The sequence below is a fragment of the Ipomoea triloba genome, chromosome 3 (assembly GCF_003576645.1).
Source record: "Ipomoea triloba cultivar NCNSP0323 chromosome 3, ASM357664v1".
In the NCBI taxonomy this organism is placed as follows: Eukaryota; Viridiplantae; Streptophyta; class Magnoliopsida; order Solanales; family Convolvulaceae; genus Ipomoea; species Ipomoea triloba.
In genome coordinates this window covers 4,281,626-4,295,030 of record NC_044918.1, presented here as the reverse complement: position 1 = coordinate 4,295,030, position 13,405 = coordinate 4,281,626, and the positions used below count along the sequence as shown (strand labels likewise).

General features: G+C 34.2%; 2 protein-coding genes across 3 annotated transcripts in view; one reads left to right on the top strand and one right to left on the bottom strand.

Moving 5' to 3' along the window:
• Positions 1–10,132, top strand: part of LOC116013680 (phosphoinositide phosphatase SAC6-like) — a 13,658-nt gene extending 3,526 nt beyond the window's left edge. For both annotated transcript variants that reach the window (XM_031253568.1, XM_031253567.1), the window contains exons 6-21: positions 688–745; positions 1,148–1,204; positions 1,284–1,317; positions 1,435–1,515; positions 2,089–2,195; positions 3,425–3,511; positions 3,606–3,683; positions 4,302–4,372; positions 4,449–4,547; positions 4,920–5,019; positions 5,645–5,753; positions 5,932–6,004; positions 7,253–7,346; positions 8,061–8,153; positions 9,471–9,537; positions 9,707–10,132. In XM_031253568.1, the coding sequence (XP_031109428.1) occupies positions 688–745; positions 1,148–1,204; positions 1,284–1,317; positions 1,435–1,515; positions 2,089–2,195; positions 3,425–3,511; positions 3,606–3,683; positions 4,302–4,372; positions 4,449–4,547; positions 4,920–5,019; positions 5,645–5,753; positions 5,932–6,004; positions 7,253–7,346; positions 8,061–8,153; positions 9,471–9,537; positions 9,707–9,837 (1,339 nt within the window). In that variant the 3' untranslated portion in view covers positions 9,838–10,132. The remainder of the gene's footprint in view (positions 1–687; positions 746–1,147; positions 1,205–1,283; positions 1,318–1,434; positions 1,516–2,088; positions 2,196–3,424; positions 3,512–3,605; positions 3,684–4,301; positions 4,373–4,448; positions 4,548–4,919; positions 5,020–5,644; positions 5,754–5,931; positions 6,005–7,252; positions 7,347–8,060; positions 8,154–9,470; positions 9,538–9,706) is intronic.
• Positions 10,133–10,741: 609 nt separating this feature from the next.
• On the bottom strand, positions 10,742–11,326 carry LOC116012325 (dirigent protein 1-like). Its single transcript, XM_031251842.1, has one exon. It carries the CDS (start codon positions 11,324–11,326, stop codon positions 10,742–10,744), a length of 585 nt encoding a protein of 194 aa, XP_031107702.1.
• Positions 11,327–13,405: the final 2,079 nt, after the last annotated feature.

The following is a 13,405-nucleotide window of genomic DNA, read 5'->3' as shown; positions in this document are numbered from 1 at the left end:
ATGCCCCCCCCCCCCCCCCCCAAACTTCTCATCATTTGGGGGTTTTGAGAAGTTTCTTGTACAAGGAGGTCTTCTCAAGAAGTTCCTATGTACCTATATACATATTAATGGAATTTTATGCTTGAGAGTGTTTTGTGAGCAGCTTTCAACTGATGAAAAATTATCAGTTGGGGTATCTGGAGTTTCTTGTTCACTCAAGGGGTTTCTGAGCTTTAGGGTGTTTTCTGGAAGAGGCTATAAAACCCTTAATATCTAACATTGTCCATAACAGATATTATTAGACCAGCAGTCTTGGTTGAGTTCTTGTGGGCAAAGAGCTCATACCTTATAATTTTTCAGAGTTTGTGCTAAACTTAGTGGTTTATAGTTTAGTTTTGTCATTATTAAGAAAAATTTTATTAGTTTATTTTAAAGTCTCAAAGCTAAGACACTTGGGTTTGCTCAAGGGGAGTTTAGACTTGGGGGCTAAATCCTGGGATTTATCTTTCGTAATTGAATATATTGTAATAACTAACAAGAAAGAATGTTTTGATAAATTGTTACTCTTTTATATGTATCTATATTGTGAACTATACCTGCCACTTGTGATATGTCTCTACTGCTTAAATATTTGCCTAACTATAGTTGTCTCATTTTCTCGATAATTATACAGTAGCCCTTAAGAGTACAAAATTTTCTATGTTGCAGTGCTCAACGGTTACATGATTTGGGTGATGAGTCTAAGCTACTTCCTCTTTGGAGACAAGTAAGCCTTTTTAATTCATATGGCTTTGACTTCACATAGTACACACACACATATGCTGTAGGTGGTATTTCATGTACAGATCTCTCACTGGTATACCGAAAAGCACAAAAAAAAAAAAAAGAAGAATTCATCCGAAGCGTCTTTGCTTCCTTGCTTGCTTGCATGCTATTGGTTGGATATTTGACCAGACCTTGATTTTTGCTATTCCCTTTGTTAATGTTTAAAGAGAAGAACTCACGGTAGTGTATAACTCACTCAATGTATAGATAGGTTGAAGCTGTACAGTATTTATAGGTATAGAAAAAGAAAGACAGCCACACACTAACAGCCTCTAACAACTCCTTAAGACTCTAACAAAACCCAATTTATTCTAACACCCTTGTTCACTTTTTTCTTTTGCAGGCTGACCCTCGATTTCTTTGGAACAACTATATGATGGAAGTGCTTATAGACTGCAAGGTCAGATTAATATTATTTCTCATTGTCTCAAATCTTCCTCCAGATTGTAACTCAATGAATATGCAATTTTCCTTTGCAGCTTGACCCATTCTTGCTGCCCGTTCTCCATGGGAGTATCCTTGCTATTTGATTAATGTGAACTCTTTGAGCAACCTTAATATTTCAACGCTTGTTTGACGTTAAGGTTTTGTTTATGTTCCATTCAAAGGTACTCCTTAACTAATCACTAGGTTTTAACAGCTTTCAAGCAACCATTGGGAGAAACGTAATTGATGTTACATTGATTGCACGGAGGTGCAACAGGAGATCTGGTAATTAGAACCTAAAGTGGTTTACCCCTTCCCTATCCTTGGCTCCTTGCTAAGCCATTTGAAAATTGTAAAAGATGCAAGTGAAGAGAAATTGAGAAACGATATATACACTAGGTGGGAAAAGGATTACAAATTCACCACTAAGCAGTCCAAAATTGCAATGATGATATATAGTTAGCATTTTTTGAAGGGTTACATTCTTCTTGGTCTTTGTCAACTTTTGAGTCTATATGCTTTGTTGCTTTCCTTGCTGCTTTACACGGTTTACTTGGAGACACCACTATGAATAAGATACTGTTCCACCTCGGATCTTTCATCCGGCTTGTGAACTAGTTCATCTATTTCATGTCTTGAGGATTCAGTTTCTTTTCATACAGGCCTTATGACACTTTTATCGGGTTATTCTTGCCACTGAGGTGCACTTGGGATTTTAGTTGGAATCGTTTTTGAGATAAATGGACTTTTGAGGCAGTTCACTTGAATACAGAAAGAAGTGAATAATTGTACAATTACCTACATAAGAATTTTTTAAAATCAGTTGGTCTTAATTTCCAATTTGAACCATTAATTTAGGCACTCGGATGTGGAGAAGAGGGGCTGATTCTGATGGCTATGTTGCAAATTTTGTGGAAAGTGAACAAATAATACAATTAGCTGGCTTTACAGCATCTTTTGTTCAGGTATACTTATTTCATTCTTTTGACAAGCATTATGGTGCTTATTATAATTTTGTAAAAGTAGAACCAAACATTGACAGTTTATTTGGTTGTGTTAAATAGTGTTGAATTCATTCTCTCCACAATAGAGTAAGACAATGAAGAAAGTTGACCTAGGATATTTTGATTAAAATACAAGTGGTAGTAGCTGTAATCTTCCTTGCCCAGTGTGACCTAGAGTATTTTTGTAATAAATGACCAAAAGAATTCATAATGGGATTTTGGATATTTTACTGTTTCTTATTACTGTGCTGATGGTCTGATGGACAACCTTTGAACAGTTGGGTGAGTGACAAGTAATAAGCTTTACATTAGAAAAAGAAGTGAGCCTAGCCTGCGGATGGGTATTCTAAGATGCAACTCTTTTTCTGTATCTGCAAGAGTTCAAAATAACCATTATATAGCGTTTTGCATTAATTCTGTCCATGCGGTTTAGAGTTTACCCAAGAGTTTTATTGAGCGTAATGGTGAGTACATGATGATACACCAGACAGAGTTACTGGCTGAGTTTCTTTTGCACCTGTGATAGTTGAAGAAGTTCTGAAATTCTTACTTGAAAAAAAGGGTGGTGAATACAGCAACATATATACAAACTACTCTAATAAAGTAAAGAACTAATTAGCTTAATTCTGTCCTCAAAAACAGCAAAGTGAAAATCAAGAAACAGAATCATAGGAAAATCATCACCATTCTCTCCTTTATTCCTAAAATAAATTCCCTAATTTTGACTCCCTACTAATCAATAATAGTTTTTGTAAAAGAATAAAATAAAAAATGTGTATTTTATAACAATTAGCTATTAGTGAGCTACTATATTTTGAGAAAGGATGTGTTTTTACATCACATTTTTCTTTTTGAATTCAAATGCTCTTTAAGAATATATTCATGTGCCTAGTGAGAAAGTCTTCTACATGGTAATGCTCACCTTCCTTTCTGGATAGAAATAGTAAGTAGTGCAAATAAAGCCCTTAGTACTTATTCAGGTCTTAAATGTGCCACTTTCACACACATACAGTCAGTCACATAAATTCTCCTCACATTGGACTATACTCTTTAACATATTCATGCCACAGATTACTATTTATTAATCGTATGTATTCTAAAAACTGAGCACATTTGTTTTATCATATACTAAATGTATGATAATCTCACATTATTGTATGCTATTTTACTCTTTAGATTGCCTTTTGTAGGTCCGTGGGTCAATTCCAATATTGTGGGATCAGATTGTTGATTTGACATATAAGCCAAAGTTTGAGATAGTGAAATGGGATGAAGGAGTGAGTAGCACTATCTGTTTGTCAATAGCTTTAAATGTTGTTACTATGCCTTTAATAGTTAATACTAATAATTTCTTTTATACAATATCTGCAGCCACGAGTGGTTGAGCGGCACTTTTTGGATCTAAGGAAGAAATATGGAAACGTCATAGCCATTGATCTTGTCAATAGTGTAAGATCTTTTGCTCTTAACAAGCTTACCAAGCATGTATGGATTGGTGTCATCATTATATTTAGATGATAGTATGATACTATGATTCATACATGGATATGAATATTTCCACTTTGGCTAAATGTGTTGTGATGGGTAAAGTGTTCTTAATGATGACCATGCCATCTTCCACTCATACATTTTGTGTCAGCATTTAGTATCAGAGTAAGAAGATGATTATGTGTTCATTCATATTAAGTTGTCAAAAAAGGATGGGTGGGGGAAAGTAAATGGAAGTTGAATAGTTATAGTGTGCTTAGTCATATGCCCAACTTGCATTCCTATAACATAACAAAGTAAAATAAAATATGAAAGAAATCACGGGAGGTTGAATTCTTAAGAAGTCTCTTAGGAAAATAAATAATTCAATCAAAGGACTAAATCAATACGTGGGAATTCACATCATAAATGGTGAACGTTTTTATGTACGCTGTAAGTCATTTTATTCTCTTTTAGATTGTATGTTCTGAGCCAGTCGTTTTCAGTCACTTCATTAGAATCTTAGTGTTATACAGTGCATGTATGTGTGTGGAGTATTATTGTAGCTTTTTGCACTTAGCTCACTTGACTTTCGAACAGCATGGAGGAGAGGGACGCTTAAGTGAAAAGTTTTCCGAAGCAATGCAGCATGTTGCCAATGAAGATGTGAGGTAGTACCCAATCTCTTGGCAGCTTAATTATATGAAGTCTTTCTGCAATCCATGCTAATCCCTAACATGCTTGTAGATACTTGAATTTTGATTTTCATCACATATGTGGGCATGTTCATTTTGAGCGACTCTCTATCCTTTACGAACAAATCGAGGATTTTCTCATGAAAAACAGGTATGGTTTATTCCCAAATCAAAACTAATAAGCACATGATCAAACTTTTTATTTTTATTGTTAGTATTAGTTACAACTTCCAAGCCCACAGAAGTGTTTATGTGAGCTACTTCTTTATTTGATCATAGCACTTGTGGGCTTTCTAGACATGCTATGGTATGCGCACTAATACGATCATCATTTGGATGATTCTTAACTTTATACAACCAGAGTCAGCGATCATATTGACAGACTGTCTGATCTTTTACAGCTTTTGGTGATCTCGCAGTGGTGTTGCAATTAAAATTAGTCACTTATTGTTTGACATTTATTAAGATGTTATGATTATACTAACTTCACTGCTTTATATTTTGTTGTAATTTTGTATGGAAGGTACTTTTTACTAAATGAGAAAGGTGAGAAACTTGAAACACAACTTGGAGTTGTGAGGACAAATTGCATTGATTGCTTAGATCGGACAAATGTTACTCAGGCATGTTCTCTGCTTTCAAAATGCTGAAAATTTCTTTTCATGTGGTAAAACACAAAATGACAATATGGAATACCCATTGGTTCCATGGATCACTATATTGAATTTCACCTCCATGTTTTTACACCCTATTATAAAATTCTGCTTTTTGATCTTTTTGTATCCCCTTAAACGGCAGTAGTAATTCTTTGGGGAAGTAGAACAAATGAGTTTAAAAGCTTCCCAACTCTATGAGTTACTGCTTCAAGACCTGCTGTCCGTGATATGGGCTGGGTACATCTTTGTGTGATTTCATAGTAAATGAGTTGAATGAACTGCAGAGGACCCAAGATTCTGATTAATTATTTGGTCAATCCTAATGAACTTGATCTACATTAAAATGTCTACCATTTCATTATTTTAGCTTTATTTGAAGAAGGTCAATATGTGGTGACATTTGTAGTATTTGGCTTACTTTTTTCATACGTTGGGGTTCATGCTGGCACTTACCACATAGGCATATTGACTTCAATCATTTTTGGGATGTGCTTGTATTCCGTACTACATTACTGTCACTGACATATGTAGTAGGAGTTGAAACTTTCAAGATGTTATTCTGTGTACATCACAACTTTATTTGTGTTTGCAGAGCATGATTGGTCAAAAAATGCTAGAGTTCCAACTGAGAAGGCTTGGTGTTTTTAATGCTGAAGAAACAATTAGCAAGCACCCCAACCTTGATGAGAACTTCAAAATCTGTAAGTAATTTCAGGCAATTGTTATGATTTATGCCTTTTCTAGAGTATAGACTGTTTTTTGCTGTTGGTGTTGAAACTTCATTAGCTTTTACAGATATTTAGCATTTTATCTCTCTTTTTCCTTTTTATGCCCTGACACTCTCGTATTTACTTTTAACCCTTCAAATTTTATGTGCAGTGTGGGCTAATCATGGGGATGATATCAGTATCCAATATTCTGGTACTCCAGCTTTAAAGGGAGATTTTGTCAGGTTGCTATTTTTAGACCTCTTTAGAGCATTGGGCATGATTTATTTCTTTTTTGCTCTCAGGCGAAGGCATTATTTAAAGGGAATATAAAACTTTCCACATGGCCTGCATAATGAATATATATAGGCTTATGATCTCATGAGAACAAACCCCCAGGAGAAAACTAAGAACCAATCCCAGGCTCTCAGCCTTATATCTGTAAAAATCGGGCTGATCATATCATATTTAAAAAAAAATGCGGTGGCATTTTTGTAATTATCATCAACTTCACTTAGCAAACTTGAACCCTTAAATATGTAATATGTAACAACTAAATATGCAAACCTAGATAAATTTAAAAAAAATCAATGGAAAAGCTAAATGATAAATCTAAATCATAAATGCTAGACCCTAATCGGTAAAAAGTGAACCACTAAACCAAATAAAACAAAAAACTCAATTAAAACTCTAAAATCGAAACCCTAAGGGCAATGTACTTATGTATTTTTGCAAATGTAATCTCTTAATACTAAATGAGCAAAATGTTAATACTAAATGTGCAAGCTTGGAAAATTCTGAAAAGTGCAGATTTTAGTGTTCAAGCTTGCATAGTAAAGTGGGTGATAATTATGAAAAATGCCACCATTTTTAAAAAAAATTTGATATGATCCTTTCAATTTTTTCAGATGTAAGGCTGAGATTGGTTTTTTAGTTTTCTCCTAAGGACTATTGGAGCATATGAGAACAAGTCCTTAGGAGAAAACTAAGAACCAATCTCAGCCTTACATCTAAAAAATCAAAAGGATCATATCAAATTTTTTTAAAAAAATGGTGGCATTTTTCGTAATTATCACCCACTATACTATGCAAGCTTGAACACTAAAATCTGCACTTAAAAATTGTAGGTTTTGTGATTTTATTTTCTTTTTGGTTTTCTGTTAAGGTAATTAACCATGTAAACTGGAGATTCAGAGCTATGCTTTGGTTAATGAACTCAAGCATTGAAGTTTTGATACACACTAAGAGTCTCTGGATTTGGGTCATTGCTTTCATTTCTTCTTATCCTATACATGATAAACAATGTATAAATGTCTTAGTGGAAGGAAATTCAGGAAGTATGTCATTATTTGGTTCAAACTTTCATGTTCTTATCCTTATTTTCTGTATCTATATGAGCTTTGGCATTCTGAACCCCTGATTTTCTTTCCCTCTCACTTTTATGGGTGAAATCATGATTAGCTGGATTTGTAACATGGATATTGGTTATGCAGATATGGTAAGCGAACTGTCAAAGGTATTCTGAATGATGGACGTAATGCTCTCATGCGCTACTACTTGAACAACTTCTGTGACGGTACAAAACAGGTATCGTTCTTCACATACACATCCGTGGCTTTTGTTCACTTAGATCTAGGTAACCTCTTTCCATAGAGGTTTGTGTTCTTTTTCATCTTTTTTTTAATAAATAAATCTTTTTGAGCAGTCTTGTATCTTGCTTTATCTTCTGTGCAAGTATAACCAGTACTACTTTTGGTTTATTTTGTGTTACCAACACCAATTAACTGAGGTTTCACCATAGTTTCTTGGAATTAGTTTTAATTTTGAATTTACCAATTACACACTCACACATGCATATATATATTAGAGATCATATGAGAACCAACATCCCCATGAGTTAATGAACCAATCTCATCTATTAAAAAATAGATCTATGGATGAGATTAATTGGAGGATTAAAAACGCGCGTGTGCATTTTACACATTATGATGTGTGCATATTAAGCATGTCCCTATGTTGCACACAACACATGCTTAATATGCACACATCATAATGCCTAATATGCGCACACGCGTTTTTAATCCTCCAATTAATCTCATCCTTAAATCTATTTTTTTAATAGATGATATTGGTTCTCATGGACTCATTGGGAGGTTGGTTCTCATAGGAACCTCACCCTATGTATATATTCTTTGGTTTCAAAATGAAAATTAAAATGATTTGATGAGATCGACTTTTCCTCATGATCTAATTAGGATTAGTTTTGGTACTGATGCACTTTATTTATTTTTTACACTGAAGGATGCAACTGATTTATTGCATGGACATTACATTGTTTCTGCCTCGCGAGATATGACACAGACATCTCAAAAAGGAGGTGTTGAGGCAGTTGCTGTGAGTATTTCATTGACACTCCTACTACTTTAAGCTGTTCTTGCAAAGCTGCATTCATAAGATTCTCAATATAGTAGTTTGTGGAAGAGGGAATTAAAAAACAAAATCTCTCTGTAACCTTAGTTGGAATAGATTTAATGGCCAGATCAGAGTGGAGCATAATAGATATGGCAATTATGGCATTTTTAGTATTTTTATTATCTAGGTTAGTCCTTGATGTTTCCGTCTGTGCTTTTCCATAAAAAAGAAATTATCTTATGAGAATTCTCACCAAATAATGTCTGCACTAGTTATTGGTAAGATTGCAAAACAATTTTAAGCACTATCTATTCACCATGTTGTCCATATGTTTCAATTTTGTCCTTCAAGCTTTGAACATAAGGTGGGAGACGAGAACACCATCTTGCCCCTGTTTAAAAGAAAAAGTGCTACAGCATTCACCATTTTTAGCTAGTATTAAGTATTAACTGATTTATATAAGATATATATTGAAAAACAAAGGGTTGTGTCTGTTTATGAATATGTGCTTAATTGAGAGTTATGTGTCTGTATATATATGTACGATGTTTCTTCATTAGAGACAGAATTATAGAAATATATTGTAACCTTTCAGTATTATAATACATGTTCTCATTCTTTGATTCTTCATTTTTGCTTCTGCCTAACTGGTGGGTGGTTGTTATTCTCCACCCACTAGGCGGCTTTTCGATCTTTCAAATTCAACAATATATATAGGCTTAAGTATTTTAGTCCCATGATCTTTACTTTTGAAAAAGAAGTTGATGGTCTTCGGTTAGTCCTCTATTGGTGGTTGAAATTTGGACAATATATTGTGGAGTTGATTCTTAAGCTATTTGTGTTAAGAAGACCATGAGGCAATGGCACACTAATTTCTGTAAACTAGATTGTGTATGAATTTGGAGAAAATGTTAATTACGTTGAAACAAATAGGTACAATGGTCAAGGAACAAATTATCAATTAGAACCAGTTTGAATTGGGCCCTTCTTTCTCAGAACTCAGTTCTTCCACTGCTCATAACAGTTACCTTTGTCTGGTGATATTGATTAAAGAATTGAATCCCTTCTATCGTAACAAACTCCATTCAGCCTTTCCTCCCACTCTCATGTTTATTGAGTTTCCGGCCATGATTGATGTATTCAGATATGGATTTTGGTCAGAGTACACTATACAGACCAATTGATTGCATTATATGAATTGATTCATGTCATGCTTCCACTTATGGAGTTAAAAAGTCCTTGAATCCTTTTCCACAATTTACTGTACAATCACTTAACAATGTGTTAATCCTATTGCAGTCATTCCCAATGGCTTTTGGGCTGATTTTGGTTGGGTTCTTCTTCACCATCATCTCACTAAGGCGAGGTAAGTTATTATACTTCAAAATATTTGTTGTTATGCTATGGATGAGGTTTGTTGATTTTGTGTGCTCTATTTGTCTTTTGCGTTGTACAAGTAATAGTTTGTGTAAACCATCTTTCCTCTTTCTTTGTATTCTTAAGCCTTATACGCAATGTTCATTTTGTACTTACAGTTCAATATAATCCTTGGAACCTATTGTTTTCAATGATTTGGGCTAGCATAAGTCTTGGAATTGCTGGATTTGTGAAGGCCAATGGTCGTGTATTCTGTAACAGGCCACGCCTCAACCAACCTAGGCGTTGACTTTCAGGTTCAGGGTGCTAATTGTTTGTGATATTTGCAGAATAGACCCCAACTCTGCTGCTTTAACACATTCCTCAGTTGTATTCTTTGTAATTCATTTCCCCCAAGGATACAAAACATTGGTTATAGTCAACTATTCCTCTGATTTTCCCCTTCTAACTGATTTTGTTTGTTTTGTTTGTTTTCTTACCACTATATTTTAATAGCCAAGATTTTACTGGATTACAACTGATTTTGATTGTATTGCTATCACTTCATATTTTAATACCCAAGTTATTTATGGTATTATTTAATACTTGTTAGTTTTTGCCCAAATGTGTACATGATTTGTAATATTCTATGCTAAAATACGGAGTAACACTTTACTCCATCATGACACCTTTTCCCCTTAGATTTTGTTTTGGCCTCTCCTTAATTGCACCTGGGATTCAATGGCTTGTTGCATGTAAAAACTTGCATATTCCAAAAGCTAAGAACCATTTCTATTCTACAATAACAGGTAGGTGTTTCAGTAGTTGGTAACTTCAGGTTTGAATTTTGAACTTTTGACGTATAAGAAAGACTGGAATGATCCTCAGAATTTGATAGGTTATTGACGGTCTCTGTTGCTTCTTCTTATAGTTGAACACGTTGATTTGTGTGTATGTATGATTAGTTTACACAATGTAAATGTTTTTATGGCTTAAATGTATAGCAAAGGGACACATGAGGAAATGATACAACTTTATTAATGAAATACTGAAGAATTATTTGGACATAGATATAGAGACTTGATTTGTAACAGGACTCTAACTGACTGATCTGTGGATTTGGGAAAGCTTTATTATGCTGAAAAACGGCTTCCCTGAATCCCAGGTGGTTAGGCGTTCAGGGCCATGAAGGTACCCTCTCTCTCTCTCTCTATCTAGTTAGAGCTCTTGGGAGCAGCATAGGAAGGCCAATACAGGTGAAGATCTACACGGTAAATAGCTGTTAGCCCCTCCAGGCTCACCAGTGTTGATTTTCCATAGCCTTGAACAAACAAGAAATCTCCAGTGCCTCCTATAATGGGGTGATCAGACGGCACTGAAACGTGTGTGGCTCCAACGATGGAAATGGTGCCCTTATAGTTGGGTAAGTTGAGGTTGAATATGCAGGTGGTGATGCCAACCGAACCATCAAAACGAGAAGTGATGAACGTTCCTTCCTCTTCACCAACCACCTCTGAATCTGGATCTTCTGTAGCAGTCAAAGTATCGTGGAACACAACCAAGGAGCCAAAAGGAGAGCCGAATGGAACAAGATCAACTGTGCTTGGCATTCCATCGGTTACAAGGTACGCTGTTTTGTTCACTGTCTCGTGCTGATAAAAAGTGAGGTGCACATATTTGGGTTCGTAGAGGCTGTTGATAGTAGATTGATGAGAATCACAGCTCGCCTGATATGGAACGAGGACAGCCGGAAGGAGGAAGAGAAGAAGGAGAGCATGATTGTTCCCAGAGAAAGCCATTGAAGTTTGAGGAATAACACAGAATGAGTAGCTCAGGTTTCAGTGAGAGAGAGTGTGATGGGTTGAGGAGCTAAAGTAGTGACAATTTATAGTGATGAAAAGCCAGCCACCTTGAGGCAAAAAAAAGCCAGCCACCTAAGGAATAAAATATCAAAATCTCGTCAGGCTCAGCAGACATAAAAAAAAAATAAAAGTTTGACGTTCAGTGGCTGGCTGGCGCCACATGGGCACGTTTGTAAATGGAAGCAGGATGGGGCTTTGGTATATTGTTTTTTAGAACTTACTGAAAGCAGTCTCTTTTGACTCCAGCAATGATGGTTAATAAATTATTCATTAAAAGGTATGGTTTCATCAGAGGATGTTTCACGGCACTACACTACCATGGGATGCTCATATTGACCAAGGTATCACCAAACTACGTAGGCAAAACTGTAACCACAAAAAAAAAATGACTGACTTGATTGGTATGATACAAAGTTTTGAAAGAATTGAAGTATTAAATTTGGGTTTGGTTCATGGGTTTATACACCAGGAATGGGAATTAAAATCATAATATTATTGTTTAGTTGATAACTTTTTAAAACACAACTATGAATTTGATTACCATCTCAATTAAAAATCTTATTTCCTAATTAAAAATGGGTAATCATTCGATGATCTGTTGCTTGCTCACTAGTCACCAACATTAGTGTAGATCATACTTAATATCATGTCATTATATATTATATACATAATTGTACCAAGTATTATTGATAATAATTTTTAATGATACTTTATGTAATCATGTATGAAGTCCATAGATGTACAAGTACAATTGATATCTATGTTGATCGATACTTTACAGTTTTCATATAACACAAAATATATACAACAACAAAAGTACAATTGAAATTTAAAAGAATGAATGATTATAGCAATCAAATGAAAATCAATAATATAACGAGTCAAAATTAAAATATTAAAACTAAATGTGACAATGTCACATTAATAATTGATGAGTGAAAATTGCTCAAATTTTATTTTGAATATTAAGATATTAAAAACAAGTATCAACTTTCATATATTAGTGGAACAAGAAGATAATGAAATGAAAATTAAAGAGAGAGAGGTATGAAACCATATTTGATAAAGCTTTGCATTTTTAATGGCGTAATTTATTACCTAAAAATTCCTTTGAAGATTTCAAGTTTTCAACGATTTACTATTTACCGCCTTCAAGTGAGACCAATATGATACATACAAATTTCAATATAATAAAGAGGCCGGGTGTTGATTTTTATACCCTTTTAAGTTATTTCTCGTCTTTTTCATTATAGTTGGCGGCCAAAGTAGATTTGTTCCCATCAGTAATTTGTTTTAAGCACATAATTTTATAACATAAGACATAAAAATTAACAACATAAAACATATGTGCGTGTATTGTGAACCTTGGTTCATGATATAAGGACTATTTTGAGGCAAAATAATTTATATCATGGATCAAGGTCCACATAACATTATAAACCCTGGATCGAAACGACGAGGTACAAAATTCATACTCGTAATGTACAAAATTTTATAACACAACGCACAAAAATCACAACACAAGACACATATACATGATATATATATATATATATATACTTATTTTTCAAATATGATTTAGGTACATAATTTTTGTTTATTGGCATAGAATTTCACAATACAAGGCACATAAATTCATAACATATACACAATTACTAATTTGTTTCAAGTATAAAATTTTATAACACAAGACATAAAAACTCACAACATAAGACATACACATGCACCACAGTTCATAGTGCACTGTGTAGTGAACCCTGGTCCATGGTATAAGGATTGCAATCTTACCATGTGAATCATATGCTATGATGTCAGTAAATACACAAAAATGGTCCCTCGATTATGTCATAATTCACAAATTAGTCATCGACAATCAATTTTACTAATCAAATTCTTAACTATTCAATTCTTACTCAATAGTTCACAAATCAATCCTTCGTTGAGGACCTTATTGTGTAAGAATTAAACAGTTGATGATGACCTTATTGAGTACGAATTGAATAGTTAATAATTTTA

Coding starts and splice junctions, on each gene's coding strand:
- LOC116012325 (XM_031251842.1), bottom strand. CDS start 11,326: ATGGCTTTCTCTGGGAACAATCATGCTCTCCTTCTTCTCTTCCTCCTT.